General features: G+C 36.7%; 1 protein-coding gene across 5 annotated transcripts in view; it reads right to left on the reverse strand.

Moving 5' to 3' along the window:
- The window catches only part of SCN2A (sodium voltage-gated channel alpha subunit 2), a 258,782-nt gene that overhangs the window by 65,414 nt on the left and 166,583 nt on the right, over positions 1–26,785 (reverse strand). For 3 of the 5 annotated variants that reach the window (XM_055291928.1, XM_055291930.1, XM_055291929.2), the window contains 10 exons: positions 19,395–19,484; positions 18,539–18,667; positions 17,890–17,981; positions 16,737–17,009; positions 14,941–15,004; positions 13,269–13,410; positions 12,922–13,128; positions 11,260–11,547; positions 3,523–3,867; positions 15–147 (listed from right to left, as the gene is read on the reverse strand). In XM_055291928.1, the coding sequence (XP_055147903.1) occupies positions 15–147; positions 3,523–3,867; positions 11,260–11,547; positions 12,922–13,128; positions 13,269–13,410; positions 14,941–15,004; positions 16,737–17,009; positions 17,890–17,981; positions 18,539–18,667; positions 19,395–19,484 (1,763 nt within the window). Of the gene's footprint in view, positions 1–14; positions 148–3,522; positions 3,868–11,259; positions 11,548–12,921; positions 13,129–13,268; positions 13,411–14,940; positions 15,005–16,736; positions 17,010–17,889; positions 17,982–18,076; positions 18,169–18,538; positions 18,668–19,394; positions 19,485–26,785 lie in introns of all 5 variants that reach the window. The other 2 variants (XM_055291931.1, XM_063609436.1) reach the window with 1 other exon arrangement.

Genomic DNA, 26,785 nt, shown 5'->3' on the forward strand with positions numbered 1-26,785 from the left:
GACTTTTGACATACCTTCCATGGTGTTGGTCAAAATACTGGCTATACTCATTGCTCTTTGCCTTGATGTAGGATCTTCCAATAAATCCATGGAAACATGATAAGAACTGGACCGTCTCTTTCTTATTTCTGTTTCAGTAGTCGTGCCCTAAAAGTAGAATTTCAGATGAAATAATCACTATTTTTGAAAGCACCAAAGCCCAAAGCATTCCTATAACAGGTGTTATTTAACTAAATATACACCATGCTTTCTCAGATGTGAAAAGCTCACTAAGATATTGTTGAAATTATAATTCTTTGGGGGTGTTTGAAAGTCTGTCAGATTTTCAGCTTTTGGGGAGGCCTGGGTTTGTCAAGATGGGCTTTGCTATTCCTCCATCCCAGGGATTTGGGCTGGAGCTACCAGGTCTACTACTGGACAGATAGCCTTTTAGCATTTCAGCCAATCCTACTTAGGACTTCAGACCGAAACATACTGTTTCTTAATTTTCACCTAGGTTGAGTTTTTAGATCTTTATAGACATATATTCAGGTAGTTTAACATATGAACAAAAAGGTTTGAAAGTCTCCTTCATACGCATCAGTAATAGTTCCCCTAAAATGCGAATTCCAGTTGTAAAATGCCTTCATTCATTAGAGACAGGTAACATTTCCCAATATTCCTCATTACAAAACTAAATTTTAGAACTAATCTATAACTTTGTCCTATATTTAAAAAACTACTTAATCCACAAAACAATTCACCCTTGGCACTGAGACTATAATTTAAGCAGATAATACCAATGTGGGGGACTGTGATTTTTAGTAATGATGCAATGATCTGATAATCTCCTATTCCAGAATAAACTCATCAGGATTTCAACATGGGCGAAAATTTATTCCTACTTCAGGAGATCAAACAATGATGTTAATTATCACAGAAAAAAAAAAGGTAAAGCTAAAGAATTTCAAATGCAGGACTGAGTGTTAATAATAAATTAAAAACTTTCATTCCTTTGAGGATTTTCCCTATTTCTAAAAGAATGATATGATCAAAATATAATAATATGACCAAAATATTATTTATTTTGGTCACATCATATTATGATGTGAACAATTAGCAGTATGTTATCTTTTGTAAGTTGAATTATTTTAATGCATACATATTCAAAACCAAAATTTCCACTCATGGCATATGATTGTCACTAATGGTGATAAACATTCATATAGGTCATTCTAAAATTAATTTTAAGGTAAAAAACACGTGAAATTAGTAAGAAAAGAAATAACCTATCTCTAAAAATAAAAATCTTTTAATCAAAACGGTGCCTCTCAGAATTTAAAATATTTCAGCTTGTCAGAAAGAGGCAAAGGTTTAAGGAGAAAAAAAATAGCCACATGAAGATCATCTAGTCCCCTCTGTTCTGCACAGAAGCACATGTACAAACCTAGATTTGTTTAATTTTCAAATAGATTCCAAAACTGCTAATGACGTTACTAAGAAAATTCTTTCTTAAGTTAAGTTGTCTCGATTGAATTTATGTGCAAAGTACAGGAAATGATGTGCCCTCAAGGGTGTCATTTGCCCATAGCTATTTATTTTCTATTGTCATTTCTCCTCTGCATTCTCCAAAAGCCTACTTCATCTGTCTGCACCTTCAGCTCAACTTTGCAATGGTACAGTGCCCTGCCTCAAAGCACTTAAGATTGTAAGATTAAAGAATGAAGTTGAGGAAGCAGGAAATAAAGGGATAACACGAAGCTTTGCCTCAAGCTAGCAACAACTTTGCCTTCAGAGATTTGTCCCATCATCTCTGATAGGACAGGAGATTTATGATAATTATTGATAAATGCTAAATAATTTCTGACAGACTGGCAGTCTCTCTGTATTCCTGCATGATAATTGTAGATTTGCTTTTGTTTACCCAATTAACATTTATCAAGATCAGTGTTACACATACTTTATTATGTATAAGAATTATGTGGGATGCTTGTTAAGGAAGATTCCCAGACCTTGTTCTCCTCAGTGTTCTGGTCTGAAAAGGTCTGGGTAGGCACAGGAATCTCTAGTTTTAAGAAGCATCCCATGAGATTCTGATGTAAGTAGTATGAGAGTGAAGTATATTTTGAGAAACATTGGTTAAAATGAAAGTGTTTATGTGTTTATTTCCTTAACCATCTCTTCTTTTCAATTTAAAGAAATTAAAAATAACTCAACGGGCGGCAATATTTCAGTGTTGATAGAAAGTAGGTTCAGTAACCAGCATACCTGGGGTCAAATCTTAGCTCCACCATGCACAAGCCTCAGTTTCCTCCTCTGTAAAATTGGGATAATATTACTAACTATTAAAAAGGGTTGTTATGAGAGTTAAATGAATTAACACATGTACAGTGTTCTGGACAGTGTCTGGTACATGGTTATCTATGATCATTTTTTAAGAAGAGCTGATGTTCTCTCTTCATTCTTCCTGGTTCCTCCACTATGAAGTTCTACTTTTCTCATGGTTCAACTTGACTCCAGGATACCTGGACACTTCTCTGGTAGAAGGAGGTGGGGAGAGGCCATGCAAAAAATGTGAAGAAGATAATAGCTGTTTTATAATCCAAAATAAGAAGCTCCTCCATTAGGTAACTGAAAACGAACTCCATATCATTTTAATGTGGCTCAAAGAGCTTGTCCAATGATAATAAATGGAGCTATGTGAAAAAAAAATCATAAGAAGACATTTTGAATGCTATAAAATACAATCAAGTGACATTGCCAAAATATGTTTTGCTAGCTAATGGAATTTTATTTAATACCAACATTAAAAGCATCTTATGGTTTACGAAATAAATTTCAATAACATAGCCCTGTAAGTGTCTAGGATGTAGTTGAAATCCTTTTCCATGTGATTGATTTTGGGCCACTTTGTTTACAATAAGAGTTTATGACAGTAATATAAAGATTGGGATCTGCTCTAAAAATGACAACCCATGATTCCATACCAGGTACTTTCTGAGTGGCTCTTCACTGTACAAATTTACAGTGGTTGAGATCATTAGAATGGATGCTAAAAAAATTACAACGCTCTGACCTGCAAAGAGAGGCAATGTTGTACTATGGGATTTAAATCTATTTAGTAATAGTATCTACTGCAAGTAGAAGTATTCAAATCTCCTTTTAAATGAACAACAATCACAAAATCCTTAAGTATTTATTTAATTTGTGAGCATTAATTTCCTTGGATTTAATTTAACTATATTAATCAAACATTATGCTTGATAAATTGTTGCTTTGCTTTTTGGCGGGTTTCATACCATAGTAATAATGATGAAAGATTACTTCTAATTATATTCTCTGACAGCCAACCTAGGTTTTTAATTACTTTGTAGAAAAGTCTGAATAGAACAATTTCACAAGATAGTTAACAGCTTGATTGAACAAACTCCCAGCCTTTGGACAACAAACTCAACAAATTCTTAAATGTGGAAATGGAAAAACACTCCTGCCTGCACCAGTCACAACTCTCTTCCCATCAGCTGCAATTTTAATTGGCCTCACCTCTGGTAGGAGCTGCCCAGCTGATGTGAGGGTAGAAGGGCCCCCAACCAGGGAGACCACACCATTGCAGTCCACAGCGCTATGCATCTTCCCATTCATGGGCAGGATGGGGAGCACCCTGGAGGCACGGCTGGCCTGGCTGACATTGCTGTGGCGCCGTTCTCCATGTCTGTGCGGCACAAACAGAGAGTCTCTTCGGCTGTCATTGTCCTCAAAGGTGCTGTGCTCATCATCAGCAAAGTCATTCTCAGAGCCAATGTCCTTTGCTCGACCTCTGAAGCTGAAAAGACTCGCCCTACTGTTGCGTCTTGGAGAGAAAAGGGAGCCACGGATGCTCAGTAAGGACTATGAATAACAAGAGAAGAAACAAAAACCAGATGAAGAGAATTAAGAGCTGGCATTCTGAAAAACAGAATTTGATTCATTGTGTCATAGTCATTGACTTACTCAAGGATAAGTCATTGGACATGCGGAACCAAGGGCCCCTCTGATGACTGCTGGTGGCATTTTGGTACTTTCTACAAGGTTCACCTTTTCTATTTCACTCTTGCTTTTTCTCCTTCCTCCATTTTCCATCTTCTGCTCTCTTTTCTTCTACTTTACCCATACTTTAACATAGTCAGAAGTGTCCCCATAATGTTTTGTCCTGTTACTGGCATCTAGAACTGGTACTTTTGATAGACCCTTCTTTAGAAGTTAATTTCAGTTAACAACCCAATGGAAAACAATTAAACACAAACCTACCTTTAGATCCTCTGAAGTCAAAAATGTAGCCAGTAAGAGCTCACTAGTGACCACGCCCTGATGCAAATCTTACCATGGAGGAAATATAATTAATCTTGCTAGTAGGGATGTTTAATTATAGTACACGAGGCAGCTTCTCCACTTCCCTTTGCATATTTTATTATGGTCTTCATGAATAAATTAAATCAAGCTGAAATAACTGTATGATTTATTCCCCAATTTTCACCCTTTTGTCTCTGTCTCAAGAAATCTGAGGGCAAAATTTATAAAAACTTAAATTTCACTAAGAGTCTGATCACAACCATTTAATTTTTTTTTTTTTGAAGTCAGTACCCTGTTCAGCCTTGAGAAATGCTCCTCAACTCTCAGACCAGGTTATACGGGAGACACTAACTTCAATTCCTGGATGCAGCAGGAGTTGAGGCTCGGGTCTCCTAGTGTTCCAGGCAATGTCCTAGGGCCTAGCCAATCAGTGTATTCGATATGTAATTTAAAGATGGTCATGAAATCCTGCTTGGTCAATTGAAAGATATCCCTGTCTTTTACAACTGTTGAGGAAATGGTGCTTTTTCACTTGAGGCTGCTAAAAATATTGGCTCTAAGTTTGGAGCTGCAGTGACATCTTGCCACCATGTGGGAGGAACCTGGATTCAGATATGGAGAAAGACATGGTCATGGTAACATGTCTTGAGCTTCTGAATCCATCCATGCCTAAAGCTATTCACAGACATAATTTATGTCGTCTAATACATTCTCTTTTTTACTTCAGCCAGCTTGCATTGGATTTATGTAATTATTAATGGAAAGAATACTAACTTCATCACTTAAGTATTATTGGTTTGATCTTTTCCTCTCCAAAGGTTTAAAACTAACTAAAAACATTATTTTATACCTACTAATATCTAGGTTTTTATATTCCTGACTAATATGGTTTGGCTGTGTCCCCACCCAGATCTCATCTTGAGTTGTATCTCCCATAATTTCCATTGTTGGGGGTGGGACCTGGTGGGAAATAGTTGAATCATAGCAGCAGTTTTCACCATACGGTTCTCATGGTAGTGAATAAGTCCCATGAGATCTCATGATTTTATGGGGAGAAATCCCTTTCACTTGGCTCTCACTCTCTCTTTCCTGCCACCATCCATGTGAGATATGACTTGCTCCTCTTTGCCTTCTGCCATGATTGTGAGGCTTCCCCAGCCACATGGAACTATAAGTCCAATTAAATGTCTTTCTTTGGTAAATTGCCCAGTCTCAGGTATTTCTTTATCAGCAGCATGAAAGCAGATTAATACAGTAAATTGATACCAGGAGTGGGGCTCTACTGAAAAGATACCCAAAAATGTGGAAGCAGCTTTGGAACTGGATAACAGGCAGAGGATGGAACAGTTTGGAGGGCTCAGAAGAACACAGAAAAATGTGAGAAAGTTTGGAACTTCCTAGAGACTCATTGAATGGCTTTGACCAAAAGCCTGATAGCGATATGGACAATAAGGTCCAGGCTAAGGTGGTCTCAGATGGAGATGAGGAACTTGTTGGGAAATGGAGCAAAGGTGACTCTTGTTATATTATAACAAAGAGACTGGTGGCATTTTGCCCCTGTCCTAGAGATTTGTGGAACTTTGAACTTGGGAGAGATGATTTAGAGTATCTGGCAGAAGAAATTTCTAAGCAGCAAAGCATTCAAACGGTGACTGGGGTGCTGCTAAAGGTATTCAGTTTCATAAGGGAAGCAGAGAATAAAAGTTTGGAAAATTTGCAGGCTGACAGTGTGACAGAAAAGAAAATCCCATTTTCTGAAGAGAAATTCAAGCAGGTTGTAGAAATTTGCATAAGTAATGAGGAGCTGAATGTTAATCCCCAAGACAATGGGGAAAATGTCTCCAGGGCATGTCAGAGATATTTGCAGCAGCCCCTCCCATCACAGGCCTGGAGGCCTAGGAGGGAAAAGTGGTTTCATGTGCCGTGTCCAGGGTCCCACACTGTGTGCAGCCTAGGAACTTGGTGCCCTGTATCCCTGTGGCTCCAGCCAGGCTGAAAAGGGCAAATGTAGAGCTAGGCCCATGGCTTCAGAGGGTGCAAGCCTCAAGCCTTGGCAGCTTCCACATGGTGTTGAGCCTGTCAGTGAACAGAAGTCAATAACTGGGATTTGGGAACATCTGCCTAGATTTCAGAGGATGTATAGAAATGCCTGGATGTACAGGCAGAAGTTTGCTGCAGGGGCAGGGCTCTCATGGAGAACCTCTGCTAAGGCAGTGAGGAAGGGAAATGTGGGGTCAGAGCCCCAACACAGGGTCCCTACTGGGGCACTGCCTGGTGGAGCTCTGAGAAGACAGCCACTGTCCTCCAGACCCAAGAATAATAGATCCACCAACGGCTTGAACCGTGCACCTGGAAAAGCCACAGACATTCAATGCCAGCCCATGGAAGTAGTCAGGAGGGAAGCTGTATCCTGCAAATCGACAGGAGTGGAGCTGCTCAAGACCAAGGGAACCCACCTCTTACATCAGCGTAACCTGGATGTGACACGTGGAGTCAAAGGAAATCATTTTGGAGCTTTAAGATTTGACTGCCCCGCTGGATTTTGAACTTGCATGGGGCTTGTAGCCCCTTCGTTTTGGCCAGTTTCTCCCATTTGGAATGGCTGTATTTAGCTAATGTCTGTAACCCTATTTTATCTAGGAAGTAACTAACTTGCTTTTGATTTTTCAGGCTCATAGATGGAAAGGACTTGCCTCGTCTCTGATGAGGCTTTGTTTGGACTGTGGACTTTTGAATTAATGCTGAAATGAGTTAAGACTTTGGGGGACTGTTGGGAAGGGAGGCATGATTCATTTTGAAATGTGAGGACATGAGATTTGGGAGGGGCCAGGGGTGGAATGACATGATTTGGCTGTGTCCCCACCCAGATCTCATCTTGAGTTATATTTCCCATAATTCCCACTGTTGTAGGAGGGACCTTGTCGGAGATAGTTAAATCATGGTAGTGGTTTTCCCCATACTGTTCTCGTGGTAGTGAATGGGTCTCATGAGATCTGATGGTTTTATGGGGAGAAACTTCTTTTGCTTGGCTTTCACTCTGTCTTTGCCTGCCACCATCCATGTAAGATGTGGCTTGCTCCTCTTTGCCTTCTGCCATGATTGTGAGGCTTCACCAACCACATGGAACTGTAAGTCCAATTAAACCTCTTCATTTGCTAAATTGCCCAGTCTTGGGTATACCTTTATCAGCAGCATGAAAACAGAATAATACACTGACCAATAAGTATGCCTTTTATTTTCTTTCCAGCTAAAAGCATTACTTTTTCTCAATAATATCTGTTAGTTTCTAATAAATGTCTGTAAATGTTAAACACTATCTTATGTGATTCTATTCATTAATTACAGTAAGAACCACTTCTTTTATTTTTTTTTTTTTTGAGATCGAGTCTCGCTCTGTCACCCAGGCTAGAGTGCAGTGGCGTGATCTCGGCTCACTGCAAGCTCCACCTCCCAGGTTCACACCATTCTCCTGCCTCAGCCTCTCGAGTAGCTGGGACTACAGGCACCCGCCACCATGCCGGGCTAATTTTTTGTATTTTTTAGTAGAGATGGGGTTTCACCGTGTTAGCCAGGATGGTCTTGATCTCCTAACCTAGTGATCCGCCCATCTCGGCCTCCCAAAGTGCTGGGATTACAGGCGTGAGCCACCACACCCGGCCTAGAACTACTTCTAAGAAGGCTTACTGCTCCCACAACAGAAGTCATCTCTCCTTTTGTTGTTCCCATGCTTTTTTATCCTATTAACTACATTAGTAAGATTCATTCTTTTCTTTTATCATTTTCCACACAAGTAGTTATTTTTTAAAGCCTCTCTTAGACTATCCATCTTCTTTCGTGTCTCCTTTCTCTCCTCTAACAAGGGACTTTGAATTAGCTATGAGGACATAACAGTTATGGGATTTACAGGATGTGTGACATACTGCTCATCATTAGCTAAAAAAGAAAGGCAAACAATACATACTTTGCAATGAAGAATGTTTCTATCGCTTTTAGTAAGAGTTTATATTTTAACTGCCAGTACCCGATTCAGCTGGAGCCATAGAAGCGTTGGAAGAAAATAGAGTTATAAGTTTGCATGCTTTTCAAGGATCATGGATGAATTAAGCTATACAAAAACATAGTTTACATGTGACAGCTATATGAGAAATGATTGTGCCCCATCCGTTAGCATCAACTTCTATTATTGACATTCATTACATATATGCATAGTAATCAAATGCTGTAACACACAAAAAAGATGGCCAGTAAGAAATATTCCCCATACCAAATGAATCTTTAAAAAGCAAAACTCCTAGCTTATCACAAATAAATAATAAAGTAATAATTTAAGGTTAATTTTACCTTATAAAGGTTTCAAAAAAATCCAGATTATCTTGAAACTTGATTAGAGATTACATTCTTGACTTTTTTCTCCCCTCTTTACCACACTAACAAGTCAAATCAGAGTCTAAGAAACTATTCATATTTCCACTTACTCTACTAAAGAAATTATAATCTTGCAGTAAAGGCTTACATTGTATAGTTTTTCAATACAAACACAGAGATGGTTACCAACACAATCATGTCATCACAAAACAATAATTCCTAATGTTTTGGGGTCTCAAACTCTTAAAAATCTAACAGACACGATAGGCCCTCCATTACTATACCAAGGTTAAGTACTTCTATCTGGTTTGACATTTTCAGTATTACTTTCAGGACTTGCAAAGTGGGGTTGGTGTGATTTCAGGGTTTTCTGTCTCTCCTCCCTTCTTCCTTTTCTCCTTCCCCCCATCTCTTTCTCTTTCTTTCCCTTTCCCTCTGTCTTTTTCTGTCTCCCTCTCCATCCTCTTAGACATTTGTTTGACTATTTCTTTATCAAGCAAAATAAAGTCTTTAACTCTATTTTTATATAGAAACTGCTTAAGAAGAAGTATCAATTTGAGCCAGCCATGCCATGTCTTCTAAGTCAGTGATCGCTTATAATACCCAACTAGCTGGGAAATGGAGGTATGTAGAGGTATGAAGAAGAGGCTGCTGGGAGAATATCATATCTATGAGCAAAATGTACAGAAAAAGGAAGGACAGGGCCTAGCCTTTTCAGGCTTCACTATTTTGCCTAGAATTAGTTTTATTCAATTAGAAATAAGGCAAATTGAAGAGAATCTCTGTGGTATCTGTTTGATATGAACTTGATAATGAAGTTTCAAATCTGGGCCAAAATTTAGGCAAATTTTGGCCAAAACTTAGACAACTTTAGGCAAAAATTTAGACAAATGTAGGTAAAAATGTAGGCAAAAATATTTTACCTTCCTCCCTCCTTTGCTCCCTTTTTTCCCCTCTCTCGGTCTCCCCCTCCCTCCCTCCCTTTCTTTTTCTTCCTTCCTTTTCAGAATGACTAATGCTGTAAACAGGGGGTTTGCCTTTTAAAGGATTCCTATTTATTTATTAACGTTTCTACTAACAGAATCATCATGATTGTGACAACAAAATGAAAGACACCAAGTAAATTTTGATATTTAAAGATCCTATGTTAAATTTGAATTAATCCCCAGTGTATCCTATCTTATGATGTTATTTGTATTTGAAATGAATAAGGCTGACCTACAAAAATTTATATATATCACATGTAAGGTTATGTGAACTTGTCTATATTATAAAAAGGTAAAAGTGAAAGTATAATGCCATTGTGTATTTTAAATAAAGTCATATTGTAAATTTCCTTATCAGTTTTTAAAGGCATTCTTCATAGGCAACTTGATAAAGTGGAAAGTTTAAGGTTTTCAGTACCAGGCAAAATTTGAATACCAACAACCCTAATATGAACAAGGCACTCAAAGATCATAATAACTTTTTCTATTACTATATGACATTGTGCAACTATTTAACTTTACTGATCCAAAATAGTTTTTTCATTATAGTAATGAAAATAATACTATTCTACAGAACTGTTAGCATTAATTATGAAAGTGTAGAAAGAATGCCAAGCATAAAATAGGTACTCAAAAAAGAATGCAGCCCCCTGCTTCTCTTCACATATAAAAATTGGGGATATTAATTACATTAGAACTTACCTAGGGTTGTAGTGAAAGGCTTAAGTGAATTAATATTGCAAATAACAACACAACGTATAAATATTAGCCATTATCAATGTTGTGGTTGTAATTCTTATTGCTACTGTATAGGTATTAAAGTTTCACTCCTGGTGAAAATGTCTTCTGAGGTACTGTGTATTCCTGTGAATTCTCTTGGTAATTTCAAAGACAATTGGGATTCTAAATTTTAAAATTTCAACAACTTGCATGAGTACAAAAGGCAGAGGCATCCAGTGAATATTTGTTGTAGTTTATAAATCACAGTATTCTTCGAATGCAAGTCCCATGTTTAACATGAAACACAGATAATCAAGTACAACTAAACACCACTTTTTATTTTGTGTCATAAATCTCCCACAGTACCTGCCTATCTGAGAGTTTTGGCTACTTTTAAAGATATTTTGTTTCAGTCCCCTTTGAAACAAGGGCATGAAGAATGCACTTGGCAAGTCACGTTTACACCCGATGGGAACAACCCCGCAGGTGGCCTAAAAGAGTCTCTGATCCACTTCTGGGAATTTGTCACTCAGAAAACCCACAGTTCACTAGATCCATGCACAATAGTTAAGAAGAGATGGGAACCATCTGCTGATAATTCCTGATGTGGAAAATTTCTCCAAGATTTTTGAGTCTTTGAGAAAATCTCAAAACCGCAAATTTTTCCAAACCCAGAGGGATCTAAAATTTCCTTCCTGGGATTCCAAAAAGTTGTAAAACTCACAAATTCTCTGAAGTGATAGCCAAAACACTTGATAATCATCACTACTCTGAAAGCATTGTGCCATCCAGGTGGAAGGCAGTTTTCTCTCCATTAAATTCTGGCATATTCTTTAAAAAAACTTATGAGAACACAATTCATGTAATTTAATATTTTTACCTGGTGTGGAGAAGAAAATCTCTTTTCATATGTCAGCCTACTTCCTTCCAAGGAAAAACGGAAACCTTTTCTTCTTATGCTGTCTTCAGATTCCGATTTTCGGACTCTGTCATTTTTCTCTTCTTCTCCAGACTGTTCTTTCTGTTTCTTTTTCTTTCTTCTGTTTTTCAGCTCTTTTTCACTTTTGGAACTCAACTTAGATGCTACTGAAGAACTCTCTGAAAAAACTCCTATCCCACCAGCACCACTGAAGTCTCTTGATTCAGCAGATGCGGCCGCAGCTGCTGCCTAGAAGGGCGCAAAGTATGTGGAAGTTGCATATAAACTTAAAAAATAATTGTCATGTTACTGCTTAATCGAGCTTCAATATCATGAAGGTAATCTTGAAAAACAATTCTCCATTTTATTCTGTATTTTAGAAAACAGTACATTGTTATTAGACCAATCAAAGAATAAAATGGGCATTCATATGGAAGATGATACATATGACTTTTACGAGAACGTTTAAGCTCTGTCCTCACACTATGATGTCTAATTATCTAATAATATGAGCAAGACACTTAAAGATCATAATAACATGTTCTATAGTTCAAACAATATTTTAAGAAGGAAATAATATAGGAATTAAAGGCTTCCTATTTAAACCTGGTAGACATTTGCCTTTGATTCCATTTTCACACAATAAAGAAATTTAGTGCTAGTCTGAATTATTAAATGTAATTCAGTCAAGTATTTTATTTTAATGACATTTTTCTCCATGATTTAAATTGAGTATTTCACTAAGAAATGCACAGCAAAGACATAATACAGACTGTTTATTTGAGAATCCTAGATGATGGCATCTGCATGAATTTGTAAAGTATAACAGTAGTTTTGGCAGAAAGATGGTGTTTAATATTGTTGCTATTACAGCAATATACTTTGACCTTTATTACATATTTAGGAATACTCAGTAATAAAGGGGAATTATATTCAACATACAAGAAAAGACAAAAATAGGCAATTGGATTAGTTAATGCCATTAAGTCAAGCAAATATAATTAGAGAAATTCTTGCCTTATTTTGAAGGCTTGTCAAGTCCAAATTAAAGGATTTGTAGAGTAGGAGGCAGAGAGTGCTAATGTTTTAATGTTTACACACTAGTGATTTACCAATATAACCCACAAACTTGCATTTGTACACTTTATATAAAAGAGAACAAATATTGAATAAGCTTTTGCCTTTCCAGACTCAATGAAATAATTTTCTTAGTTTGATTCTGGTTTTCTGACCCTTACCACCTCTGTGATACTGCAATGAAGAAGCAAGTGTAACTGAATTCCTCTTCCCCTAAGAAAATACTTCAACCAAGGACATGTAGGTTTATCTACTCTGCAAGTCTGAGTAAATGAGGCCTTTGTTAATAGTTAATTCCCTCAAGGAGTCACAAGGGAGAAAAAAATGTCAGTAAAGCAATCATAATTATCCGTGTTTTGATGCCATTACTATTGACAGAGATCATCACAATAAAGTAATAACTTCTTAATAACCAAATAGGCTCCTAGCACTTACCAAACACATATGACCTATTTCTAATGTCAACTACCTTGCCACTGACCTCAACATTTAGGTCAAAGAATTTAGATGAAGAAAAACAAAGGACTATATGCTTGTTCACTATACCTGAGCTTCTTCTTGTTGCTTTTTCAACTGTTCGAGCATCTGCTGAAATTCAGCTTCCTTCTGTTCAGCCTCTTCCAATGTGGCCTGATTCTGTTCCTCATAGGCCATGGCCACCACAGCCAAGATCAAATTTATTAGATAGAATGAGCCCAAGAAAATGACCAACACAAAAAATATCATGTACGTTTTCCCAGCAGCACGTAGTGTCTGCAAAATGGAAGAGAGATTTTAATAAATTTTATATAGGATGTTACAAACTTATACTCTAAGAAATAAAGTATTCTACAGCAATTCTCTTGAGTTCAGTGTTTTATGATTCTCAGAAAAATGATTTTATCTGTTCTCACCAGTTGATAAAGGTTTTCCCAGAAGTCCTGAGTCATGAGACGAAATAATGACAAAAAGGCCCAACTAAAGGTGTCAAAGCTCGTGTAGCCATAGTTGGGGTTTCTACCAGCCTTCACACAGATGTACCCTTCAGGACACTGGCTGTAATTAGGTTAGAGGAAAGAGAGGAAGTCAATAATTGCAAGTCTGCTAATTGGTTTTCCTGTTTTAATAGATGCCAATGTCTATTTTTACAGGCACTAGAAAAAAGCCGATTTCTCTCACCTTATCCAGTACTTAACTCAGCACTAAGTGGACTGATTTATATAATAACAGAATCTATTAGGTCTACTTTGTAGATTCCTCTGTGATTCATAATTGTCATTATTATATTTATCATGTCTCCATACAAAAGCAATCATATCATGATTAATATCTTCTGGGACTTAAGGACAGCTAAAAGAGTCTGTAAGGAAAAAGTTGATTTTCACTGAAGATGTCTTGAGGCAGAAATGTGTGTAAGTGTGGGAACAGGGCAAAGAAGTGAGAAAAGGGTAGGCTGGGCATGCTGCAAGGAGTGAATGACACTGTGTGGTAAAAATGTCATAGGAGGACCTTGAAGATCAAGCAGACCTGGCGTCAATGTCTTGCCTGACACTTCTGAGCTGAACGATCTTGGGCAAGTTACTTAACTTGCTAATCTTCAGGTGCCTCGCATGTGAGAATGGGCTAATAAGAGAACCTGTCTCACAAATTTGCAAACATTGAATAAGATATTGTATGTAACGCATTTAGTATGGTACACACAAGGAATGAAAATCAATTGATTTACTTATCATTGGAATCTGAAGATAAAGGCAGCATAGCACTGATCATAGGAGCCAAATGGAAAGCCTATTATCACTGGGAATTTTGCTACAGGTATTAGCTACTAAAGTCCACAGTATCATTGTCCAAAGAAAGTGCATTAGACTTTTGTGTGTGGCTCTAAAATCTTGCTAAATAGAGAAAATTAACTGTGTTTTTAAATTTTCCTAGGATTTAGCTCCATGTTTCTTAATAGCAAACATTTGCATGATCCCAATAATAACAATTACAAGCACTTATTGAGCGATCTAAATAGCTATACATTTATTAATCCACTTCATCGTCACAAAAACCCTATTATTATACCCATTTGCCATATGAGGAAACGAAGGCAAGAAGAAGTGAGATTATATGATGGAGTCAAAGTCTGACTCTATGCAGACTCTCCAGTTTATGTTTTTAAGCACTTTGCTAAAAGATGCTAAATACTCCCCGTGTCTCAGATATTAACATTATCTTCAGAGATCTTATATTTTAAGCTATGGAGAACACATTAGTATATATAAAATATTACACTTATAAAAAGTATGTGCTTAAGAATTCTATTAAGCTTCAGATGCATATTATACTGCTTTATTCTGTATTTTATATTGAACTAATTTGGAAGATTAGATGTGACCTAGCATAGAAAAATAATTGCAGTAAATGACTGTGTGAAGGAGGTGAGAATCTACACTTATCCTGGCTACTCTGAGAGTCACCGTGAAGTAGAATTTATGGAGGGTTTTGAGTGAGGAGTGAGTGGGACTGGATGAGTGGGAGGTGGCAGGTTATTGACACTGATGGAGCAGTGTGGACTGAAACTCAGTAGGAAGCGTCACTTACCCTGCATCTGAGCTGTTGCCACAAAGCAGAGCATCATTCTGCCCCTCTAAAAAATAAAAGTGACCTATTTAAAGAGAAAGGAATAGAAAGAATCATTAAAAGCCTGTAAAACACTTCAGCCACTCTGTTTAGGTGGCAAAGCTCACAAATGTTTTCAATCATAATGAGATGGATAAACTAATAAATATATATGGCTAAAGAGATTTTTCACAATGTTGAACAAATATCAATATATAACATTTTTGATTATACAAATGGTTAGCAAATCTACGTTAAAAAGAAAAATGTTCAGAAGGAATTACTATGATAACATTCTTTTTTTTTTTTTTTTTTTTTTGAGACGGAGTCTCACTCTGTCACCCAGGCTGGAGTGCAGTGGCGCAATCTCGGCTCACTGCAAGCTCCGCCTCCCGGGTTCACGCCATTCTCCTGCCTCAGCCCCTCCGAGTAGCTGGGACTACAGGCGCCCGCCACCACGCCCGGCTAATTTTTTGTATTTTTAGTAGAGACGGGGTTTCACCGTGGTTTCGATCTCCTGACCTCGTGATCCACCCGCCTCGGCCTCCCAAAGTGCTGGGATTACAAGCGTGAGCCACCGCACCCGGCCGATAACATTCTTATATCAGCATTCATTGCAAATATAAGCTCAAATTGCATGGGATACATTAAGAAAGAGCTGCCAGTCTATTGCTGGGCACAAAAAGTAAGAAAGAAGAAAGTCTTGTTGTTTCTAGGTGTTTTCGTGCAAATACATTTTACCTTACATATACTTTTTTCCCTGGGCTCAAAATAGATTCAGACATTTTTTCCTGCCAATTTTAACTTAATTTCCTGTGAGAAGTGGGCTTAGGTATTTATTCCCTCCTATGATGCTGTAAATAAGTGTTTTGTTTGAAATTTTTGCTTGATTTCTGCCTTTCAAACGAAGAAAATAAACTTGTTTCTTTGGAGAGATATGTTGTCTGAGTATATCTAGTTTTTATTTTTAAGCTACGGAGAGCTATCTAGTTTTTATTTTTAAGGCATGACATATAACTTCAGTAAGTTGCAAAGATGATCTCAGAAAACATGCACACACATGCAAACATATGTATTTTTATATTCACACACAAACATGCACACACATAAGAAAAATGACAGAGGGGCTGGGCTCAATGTTAAGAAATCATGCTGAAGTATATGGCATAAGCTTATTCTGATGTTCATACCTTAAATATAATCAAACTAAACTGGTAACTACAATACAATGATGACACTAAAGGGACTAATTAGAATATGAGTAAGTGAATGGCTAAATCAGGGTTACTTAAGCTTCTGAGAAGCACACAAATTCTTATTCCATCTTGATGAATGGTTTCTCTATTTTCAGATACAGCATATATACTCAATACATATGTTGCATCAACCAAATAGGGCCAAATTATTTCCCCTCAGTCTTCTTAACACATTTCAGTGGAATACACTGAATAGTTCAAACTACTGATTTATTTCTTAAAACGACTGAAAATACCTGATTAGTGCCTACCAAATAAACATTTTTTAATATGGCATAATATGAAATTACTTTCAACACGAGTATAAGACAACACATTTTCAAATGAGAACTTTTACTATATCAATGGACAGATAAGAAAAAAAGAGTAAGGTATCATTTGATATCTCTTTTATATGTAGTAAATCATCTTAAATTAGTCTAAGTCACTCGGTTCACATCTAAATTGAGATAATTTCCATTATATATAATATTTAATATTTAGAGAACTAAACAACTTAATGGTTTATAGAGTATATCTTACTTTTATCCTCAATATATTCATCCCAGTTAAACATGCTCACTGTCCTATTGAAAGTAGTACCATTCCCATCCAATGAATTGTTAAAGAAGGAAGTGATATTTATTTCAAAGGAAGAATTATCTGGAGGCCATTGCAAACATTTATTTCGTAGGTTGCCCATGAACAACTGTAATCCTATGAGCGCAAACACGCTTAGACAGAACACAGTCAAGATCATGACATCAGAAAGCTTCTTCACTGACTGGATCAGGGCCCCCACAATGGTCTTCAGGCCTACAAATAAAATCAGAAGGAGGAATTTAAATATACTACTCAACAGCTATTTTACCGGCAAAAATATCATGAGCTTGTCCTGGAAAATAAAAATGTCATGCAGAATGCCAACGATATTAGTTTAATGTTTGTGATTGAATAACATTTTCATGAAAAGCCTGCTAGCTGGTGAAAATGAATGAAAGCACAACTTGTATGTTCATTAGAAAACTGTGAATGGAAATGAACCAAATGTGTATTTCCAAACACTCCTTAGAGCAAAAGAATGATTTTGTTATTCATGCTTAAACATCAACCTTGTGTAAATATTTTGCTTTTATTTGCAGATGTCTTACTCCCTAACCCCTTATTGGTTTTAGAAAAGTCTATGTGAATAGAGTAGTAAGAAATCTTGAAGTCGATGAATTATGAGGTTATATATCTGTGAATTCTGCAAGCTTGAGTATGGGTTAAAAAAAGGAAGACATCTGAAATCTGAGCCCCATGCAGCACTCATGCTATCCCTTGCTCTTTCATTTATCTGCAGCTTAAAAGATTGCCAGTTTTAGGCCTAAATTGTCAAATTTGCATCAATCTGAATGTCTCATAGTTTAGCTTCTATGCGGAAAGCTTGATGTTATAGGAATGCAAACCATGTAGCCTGTTACTGCAAATGCCTCATGCAACACTTGTTAAACTCAAAGGCTGATTTAGAATAGTTTTAAATAAAGCAACAAGTAAAAAGCAAAGAATCAAATCCATCCAAAAAATGATGTACCAATTCTTGCTTTTTTACATGTTTATTTGCAATATGCAACTAGCAACAAGGCTTCTGCACAAAAGCTGTGATTGTAGCACCACTGTAGCTAAAGTCAGCCTCGGTGTTTAACCTAGCTCTCACCTGGAATGACTGAAATTGTTTTCAATGCTCGGAGAACTCTGAATGTTCTCAACGCTGAGACATTGCCCAGGTCCACAAACTCTGTCACATATCTGTAATAAGGGGTTCACACACAAACACAATGACAGAACACAAGAAACAGTTGGAGATATAAGGGGCCTACCACCTTATACCATTTTCTTCTTACCTGGAATTACAGAAATAGTTTTCAAAGCTCTCAAGACTCTGAAAGTTCGAAGAGCTGAAACATTGCCTAGGTTTACAAATTCTGTTACATACCTGTAGAATTAAATCAGAGTTATTCAGAATTTAGGGAAATCTATGTCTACCTTGGTCTTTCATCAAGACCTTTTTAATTTCATGAGTGTCGCCATCAGATTTCCCAATTAAGAGGAAAATGGCATTGTCATCAATCATAATCTCTGTTATTTGGGAAACTTTATTACTTTACAGTGCTAATTGAAACCAAAGCCATGTAATTTACTATGATAGTTCCTAATTTCTCCAAACTGGATAATTTGATTGGAAGAAAAATATGATTACTAAGAAAAATGCTTGGTCTGTCAAGGCAAGCCACCAAGGAAAATATAGTATAGGCTCCCACCAGTGATTTACTCTTCCAGGATAGAAAATGTATTAAGATACTTACGCAAAAGTAATGACTGTGAAATCCAACCAATTCCATGGATCCCGTAAAAATGTGAAATCTTCTAAACAAAAGCCCCTTGCAAGTATTTTAATAAGTGATTCAAAAGTATAAATTCCTGTAAAGGTATACCTGAGAGAAAATAGCCAAGCTCACATTAAAAATCTAGTGGTTAATTTACATGTACATATCTTAAAGATGACATAAACAGCAAACAAAAATTAGACACTTCCATGTTGGTCTCCCTATGATATAGAGTTTAGGTGGGGCTTAAGTCAAAAAAGAAACATTAAATTCCAAAAGGCATTCTCATTGACTGTAAATAAATGAATATTGCATTTTCCACATTAATTAATTTAAAGGATCCAAATAATGTGGCGCTATATGAAGACATAATCTGAAATACACTGGCATTCAGTCTGATTTGAGCAAATAGGTATTAATCCAAAAATGATTGAAGCATTTGTATTTTATAAAATATGCACCATTAAAATCCATCAAATATATACTAGTAACACATAGAACTGTGATAGTCATTAAAAAAGGAACATAAAAACTAGGTATACTTTTATCAGTAGATATTAGTAAATCACTGGTGATCTTCAAGAGCATAAGACTCACAAAGAAGATAAAGGGCTGCAGATAATGGCAGTCAAACTACTGCGGTAATTTACACAACTGAGTGAGCCCACTACAAGCTTTGTCCTAGAAGACATTTAGTGATAGAAATGAATTTGAATCAGGGTCTGGTTAACAGTAGCTAGCATGATTTGTTAAAGAAATTGAGGAGGTCTCAAGGTGTTAAAAGCACAATATGAAGCATAAAGGGAGGTCAATATTGAAAAATATTTATACTTACTCCACATTCTTTGTCCAGTCTGGAGGGTTACTCATGGTCATGAATACACAGTTGGTAAGAATCGTGCACATAATGAGCATATTGAATAAAGTAGAAGAATATCGTCAAGGAAGACAAAGTTCAATGGAAAAATCTTACTTTCATGCACTACCGTGCCTTCACCACCATGAAGTTTAAAACTTTAGTGCTTATTATTATTTTGTTGCTTATTATTCTATCATTGACCTTTTTTTTGCCATTTCTATAACTCAACAACCTCATATTTAGATCTTGTCTTCAGGCCAAGCCATCAACTATTTTGAGGCTATTTGGGTACTTTTAGTAATTAAAAAAATTAAATGCAAAGAAATTAGTTCATCAGTGAATAATTTATCAACTTAAATTTTCTTAATGACAGACTCAACTGAACATTAAAACTGCAAGTTCAGCATGTATGTAAACCCTGGCAAAAATTCAACAAGACAATTCAAGTAATTAACTAAATGTATTATAACATCATTCTAAAAGTTACCCTGGTGGAATGTCTTATAATAAGGTCCTTTCTAAACGGAGTATATAATATACTGTAACTGCTCATAAAATCCTGAACTATTGAACTATGAGAGAAGATGGTGGGTGTTAGCACTGGCATTTCTGGGGTTTGTAATTAAGGCAAAATTACTTATTAAGTTCCCTGAATCTCAATTGATTTGGTTATAAAGTAAGAAAAAGTAATCATTTAACAGGATTGCTATGAAGATCAAATTCATTAAAATATGTAAGTCTCCTGCAACTTAATGGCCCTAGTGCATAATAGATGCTCAATAAATTGCTTCCTGGATCATACAGAACACAGTTTATTACAAATATTGGGTTGGTTTCACCCTATCCCACTTTGTCTTTGCAGGTATAGCCAATGCCCTTCACTTTCCTTGACATTAAAAAACAGCAAAAGACAAAAGCCAAAACAACTGTTTAAGAAAATATTCAGTACTCAGATAATAGCAATGACTTTCATATTTAATAAAAAGCACAATAAAGATTTAGTTGCCATTATGTAAAGCGGCACTCTTTATCAACGTGAATCTGGACACAATTATAAAAATTCCAGAGAGGAAATACGTGCTCTTCATATCTTTTCTCACTCCCAATGTTTTTACTATAAATTATCACATTACTTACACATAATGAAATATCAACACTATTACAACTGGACAATGTTGTGTTGATCTACAAAGAAAGTTAATTTGCATCTAGTACTGGTTTTAGTCAAAACAATAATAATATTATTATTTTTTAAGTTTAGTAGCTGTGCTGTAAGGCAGATGCTTAATTCCCAGTTTTTTCATCCATATGAAAACACTCATAAGTAAATGATGTGCATCAGCCACGTGAGGGCACTATAATCTAGAGAACACACACACACACAAAATACCATTTCAAAGAAACACTTAATTTTTCTTTATTGCTAAAACAAACAAAAAGCTAAATTAAATAAAGAATGACTTGCTATTGGTATATAAAACTAGAGGGTCCCTTGTGCCTGTAGGTCTGCTGAGCTCTACTGGGGAAAAATAACACCCCGTGGCATATTGGCACCATTCTAAATTTATGGTCACAAACCTCAGTGGTCCTCAAAACAGTCCTGCATTTTCCCACTAGGCTCCATCTCCCACTCTCTGCAAAGAAAAATTTCAAATATTCTCCACTTTCCTCTAACTTCCAACCCTCTTCTTTCTTCTGGCTCCATTTCAAGCTGAAAACTTATTTTCTACTTTATAGAGAAGAGATAGCATCATAATGCCCCACCTCCACTTCCCACCCCCAAATCAACAAATTTCTCCGCATTGAGACTAATCCTTTCCTCCTTCCTGCTATAGTGGGGAAGTTTCCAATCCCTCCACCCGTATTCTGGACACCTTCCCCCTTCCAGAAGACTTCAGCAATCTCTTATCTCTCTCTTTTCTTATCCTTAATGGCTCCCACCTTCCTGGCTTTTTCCCATCGACACAAACTTGCTTATGTCTCCCTTGTCCTGGCATAGGGGAAAGGATATTTCTCTCCTATGACTCACAACTCTCCTTAACTACTTACAGCCCTATCTCCCTTTTCCATATCATGGCCAAACTTTTTGAAAGAGCTGTTTATCTTCCCTTTTCTTATGTATCTATCACATATTCAGCCTACCAGCTTTTCTTTCTAAAGATGGCAACATCTTCACGTTTTGTCACTAAAAACAAAAGGATAATTTGAGTTTATATTTGACATGCTTTCTGAGCAGCATTCAACAAGGATGGTTCCTCCCCTTAGCATTAAGTTATCTTCCCTCTGCTTTCAGGAGGTTCCAATTCCCTGGCTTCTTCATGCCTCAGGGCACCAATTTCTCTGTATTCTTTGAAATGTGGCATTTTTCTTTTTGAAAAGAAAGACATAAGGTATGTAAGCCATCTACCTCTCTTCTACTCTCCTCATCCTAGTGTAGTCCATCAACAAACATTGCTCAACAAACATTGCTCAACAAACATAACCATTATGTACCACCATTCTCAGATACTTCTCTCCAAGCAAGACCTCTCTTCTGAATTCCACATTCTTGATTGTCCATATGACATCTGTACTTACATATCTTATCAACACTTCAAATTTTGAATTCTAAAACTGAACTTTTGAAAAGTATCTTTTAATCTACCCCTCCACTTCTGCTAATTACTTACTCCTTTGACATCTCTGTGTCTTATAAAATGTGCATAATATAGCCAGAGACCTATGAGAAATCTTAGATTGCTGTCTCTCCTTAAACGTTCACATCTAGTTAACCATCAAATATTGTCAATTCTGCCTGCTATCTCTGGATTCAGTTACTTTTTTCCATCCCCATATCACTGCATGGTTCAAGTGTCTGTCAAGACTAGCATCAAATCTAATAATAGTCCATCTAGATTATTGCAGTCTCCTCTAAACTGATCTTTCCAAATTCATGTTTGGCTCCATTTAATCCATTCTGCATTCTGTGCTAAAATGACCATTGTAAATGTAATATGAATCGTTTTGGTAGCTTTCTATTACTCTTAGGATGATGATCAAATGTCTTAACATAGAGTCAAGACGCTAGGAGGTCTGACCTCTGTCTACTTCTCCAGTTTCATTTTCTTTTCTCTTCATTGCATTTTCCCCATTTGGATAATACTGTAATTATTTTAGGTTGTCAAATGTTATGAATGTTTTATATGCTGTTTCTGACTTTAAGGTCATGGAAATGTTACCTCTCTTTTTCTTTAGTACTCAGATTGATCTACTACCAGTTATATACCCCTGCAGCCCTTATATTATTCCTCTAATAACAAATTTTAATGATGATCTTCTCAACTACTCTCTAAGCATCATGAGGACAGGAATCATGTCTATATTATTCATCATTATAGCCTTGCTATTTCACATAGTGTCAGTTGACTACTGAATGAAATTAATTTTGCAATTCATTTGTTACTAAATTGAGTTTTTAAAAATAATTTTTGATAAATTATTTAAAAATACAGCATAAAGTTTGTCTTCAAATATATTGTTGGCCAGGTGCCATGGCTCTCGCCTATAATCTTAGCATTTCGGGAGGCCGAGGCGGGCAGATCACTTGAGGTTAGGAGTTTGAGACCAGCCTGGGTAAAATGGGGAAACTCTGTCTCTACTAAAAATGCAAAAATTAGCCAGGCGTGGTAACAGATGCCTGTAATCCCAGCTAATCAGGAGGCTGAAGCAGGGGAATCACTTGAACCCAGGAGGCAGAGGTAGCAGTGAGCTGAGATCACGCCATTGCACTCCAGCCTGGGTGACAGAGTGAGACTCTGTCTGAAATATATATACATATTGTTTACACAAGTTTCTACAGTTTTTGAGGGTAAAATATAGGATAAGTATAAGGTGGAAATTAACAGCCTTATGTGATTATGCTTGCATAATGGACTTGGCAATGGTTTTATGACACTTAAAAACTTACTCTTTATAGTGGTATAGTTTAGTTATATATAATAACGTAAAATATATATTTCAATATTAATTAACAAGAGAAATAATTATTTTCCAATTAGTTACTGATAATAAGTCAAAAACCGGCATTTTCCTTATTTCATGGCTATCATTTTAATAAAAGTATACACTTAAGTTAAAAATTCTGGCACACAAAAAGAACAATTTTACTTTTAGTAGAAAAATAGTAGATAACTAGGGTCAAGTTTTTACACTTGTGGTTTCATAGGTATCTCTAAATAGAAAGGTTTAAAATTCATTAAGTTTCTAAATCATTGTTAATTTATTTCATCTGTCACATACTTTACAAATTCCTGGATTCTGGTGAATGACTGAAATAGTTTCAGATGATCTTAAAAATACTCAAATACAGCTGGGTGCGGTGGCTCACGCCTGTAATCCCAGCACTTTGGGAGGCCAAGGTGGGCGGATCACAAGGTCAGGAGATCGAGACCATCCTGGCTAACACGGTGAAACCCCGTCTCTACTAAAAATACAAAAAATTAGCCGGGCATGGTGGCAGGTGCCTGTAGTCCCAGCTACTCGGGAGGCTGAGGCAGGAGAATGGTGTGAACCCAGGAGGCAGAGCTTGCAGTGAGCCGAGATCGTACCACTGCACTCCAGTCTGGGCGACAGAGTGAGACTCCATCTAAAAAAAAAAAAAAAACAAACTCAAATACAAAAGTATTTAATGTGGGTATGGATTTTGCATTGGTGATGCCATGTATCAAAAAAGCATAGAAACTCCACATCAAGGCAGATTTCAAAAGGCTCAAACTAGTAGCAAAATGCATACATCCTATACTATTTTTTAAATATATAATCCAAGTCATAAAGTAGAGTACATTTTTCAAAAGAACCATGTATCCTGGAACAATATTGTTTTAAGAATGTTGCAATATAAAATAAAGTAGAGGCAGATAAACCTTATATAATATTAGGGGACAAAGATGTTTTGTAATCTATTAATTCCTTTATGCCAGGTATAAATAAAAGTGGGTAAACCTATTGATTGATACTAACCTGTGAGTTGGCAAATGTAAAATATTTCCTGTGTGTATATGATGAGAAACACTTCTTCAAGTTTTTACTGAAAATTGTTTAAGTAGTCCTTGACATGGAGCCTGGATCATCATAACACTGGCACGCCCACCCCTGTCTCCATGGAGGGAGGATGAAGCACCATGAGATTTAGAGCAATGAACCATGGATCGGATACATCTCTTACCAGCCATGTGGGCTTCAGCAATTTGTTTAATTCTTTGAGGCTCAGTTTGCTTATATAAATGTGGATAATACTTTTCTTACAGTATACAGTCATTATCCACTAAGATAATAATTATTAGTTTATTACCATTAATAACTCATTTATTGAGTATAAAATTATAGGACATTTCTTTGTTATTATACAGGAAGGAAAAGACATTATTCTCTGTTCAGAGACTTTGTAATAATGTATAATATCCAAAGAAGTTGCAGAGGAGTTTTTAACCCACATATATAAGCTAGAAGTAGAAGATAGCCTGATGTTAGAGGTTTTCTAATGTGAAAATGGATAATTTGAAGTAAAATAGAATAGGTCTCTTTCTACATACCAGTGCATATTTCTGAGCCAGCAGAAAAATTGAGTAAATGTCACATTTACAGTGTTAACTATTGGATTGTTTAATTTTAATATGAACAAACTCCTATTTGCCAGTAGATAACTAAATGATAACATATGAGCATTGAAAACAAAAGAAAGAGAAATTGTGTCATCTGCTTTCACATAAACCTGTATATTTCTTTTCATGGAAAACCATGATATTTTATATCTTGGTATGGACACCAATTAATGAATTAGTAAGTTGGAGCAACTAAGAAGCACCTTTGAAATGCATAAAACAAGAATACTGGCAATGTCCCATATATATTAAATCCGAGGGTTTAAAAATCATTTGTTTTCTGTTGGATGCAAAATGCAAAGAGCCGAGAATCAAAAAACCTGGTCTGAAGTTTTAGCTCTGCCACTGATAGAAAACGTAGCCTTAGAAAAAACTAAACATCTCTTGGTTTCAGTGAACTCATCTACAAAATGAGACAGGACTGGCCACGTTGTTTGGGTCACTTGCAGGTCTAAACTCTGGTGCTATATAAAGATTTTGTTTGCAGAGTCAGAGTAGGGATTTCTATAAAGTTCTTTATGCAATTCCTTAAGCAATATGAGAGTTTCCTTTTTGCTAATCTTACAGCAGTTGCTGCTAGAATTTTAGCTATTATGGTCATAGATACCCTTTATTGAGTACCTACTAAGTACTAGCATGGGATCTGGTGCTAGATACTTGTCATACATTTTATCATTATTAATGTCTAAACTGTGATTATAATTTTACAGATAGAGAAACTGAGATTCGAAAGACTTGGAGTAACTTGGACTAAGGTCATATAGCTAAAAGGTAAATTTTAGAGATAGGGTTTGAATCTACATTTTCTGATACCAAAACCTATGTTTTCCATTTTCCTACCATTTTCTAATGATAGGTAGTTCAGCATTACTAGTGTGACTTGGAGGGAGGGTCTCAGCTCTTTGGCAGCCTAGTCCCATGTCATGACTTTAAATACCAGCTGTACACTGACAGCTCCCAAAGTTGAACACCTCCAGCCCAGCCCTTTTCTGAACTCCAGATTTGCACAGCCACCTAACTCCTCCACTCCTCCATGATGTCTAATAGGTGTCTCAAACATAACATGTTCAAAACCAAGCTCTTGATCTTACCCACAAAACTGGTTCACTCAAGTTGCCCCAAGCTCAGTCAACACAACTCCATTTTTCTTTCTTGACCAGACTAAATGCTTGGAATCATCCTTAGTCCCTCCCTTCCCCCTATACCCCACAACCAATTGCTCAGCAAATCTTGTCAGCTCTTCTGCAAAATACCTCAAAATCTGATGACATTTTACCATCCTTATTGTTTCCACCATAGTCCAAGCCACCACGCTCTCTTGCCTTCATAATGACCATCAGTCCCGGTCTCCTTGCTTCCATTCTTTCCCCTTATGCAGTCTCTTCTCCATGAAGCAGCCAGAGTGATCTTTTAAATATGTGAGTCAGGTCATGATACCCTGCTACTGAAAACCCTCCTGGAGTCTCATTCAGAGTAAATGTGGTGTCCTCACAATGACCCACTGCACCTCACCTACAACTTTAGCCCCTGACATTCACTCCCACTGATGTCATCTCCTCGCTTCCTGCCTTTCCCACTGTGCTCCAGCCACTCAGGTCTCCTTGCTGATTTTTAAACATACTAGTTGCACCCCCACCTTCAGACTTTACATTCATACTTGCTGTTCTCCTTGAACTGACTTTACCCCTAGATTCCCATGTCTCACTCCTTTGCTTCCTTCGGATCTCT

Source organism: Symphalangus syndactylus, chromosome 9 (assembly GCF_028878055.3).
Source record: "Symphalangus syndactylus isolate Jambi chromosome 9, NHGRI_mSymSyn1-v2.1_pri, whole genome shotgun sequence".
Taxonomy (NCBI): Eukaryota; Metazoa; Chordata; class Mammalia; order Primates; family Hylobatidae; genus Symphalangus; species Symphalangus syndactylus.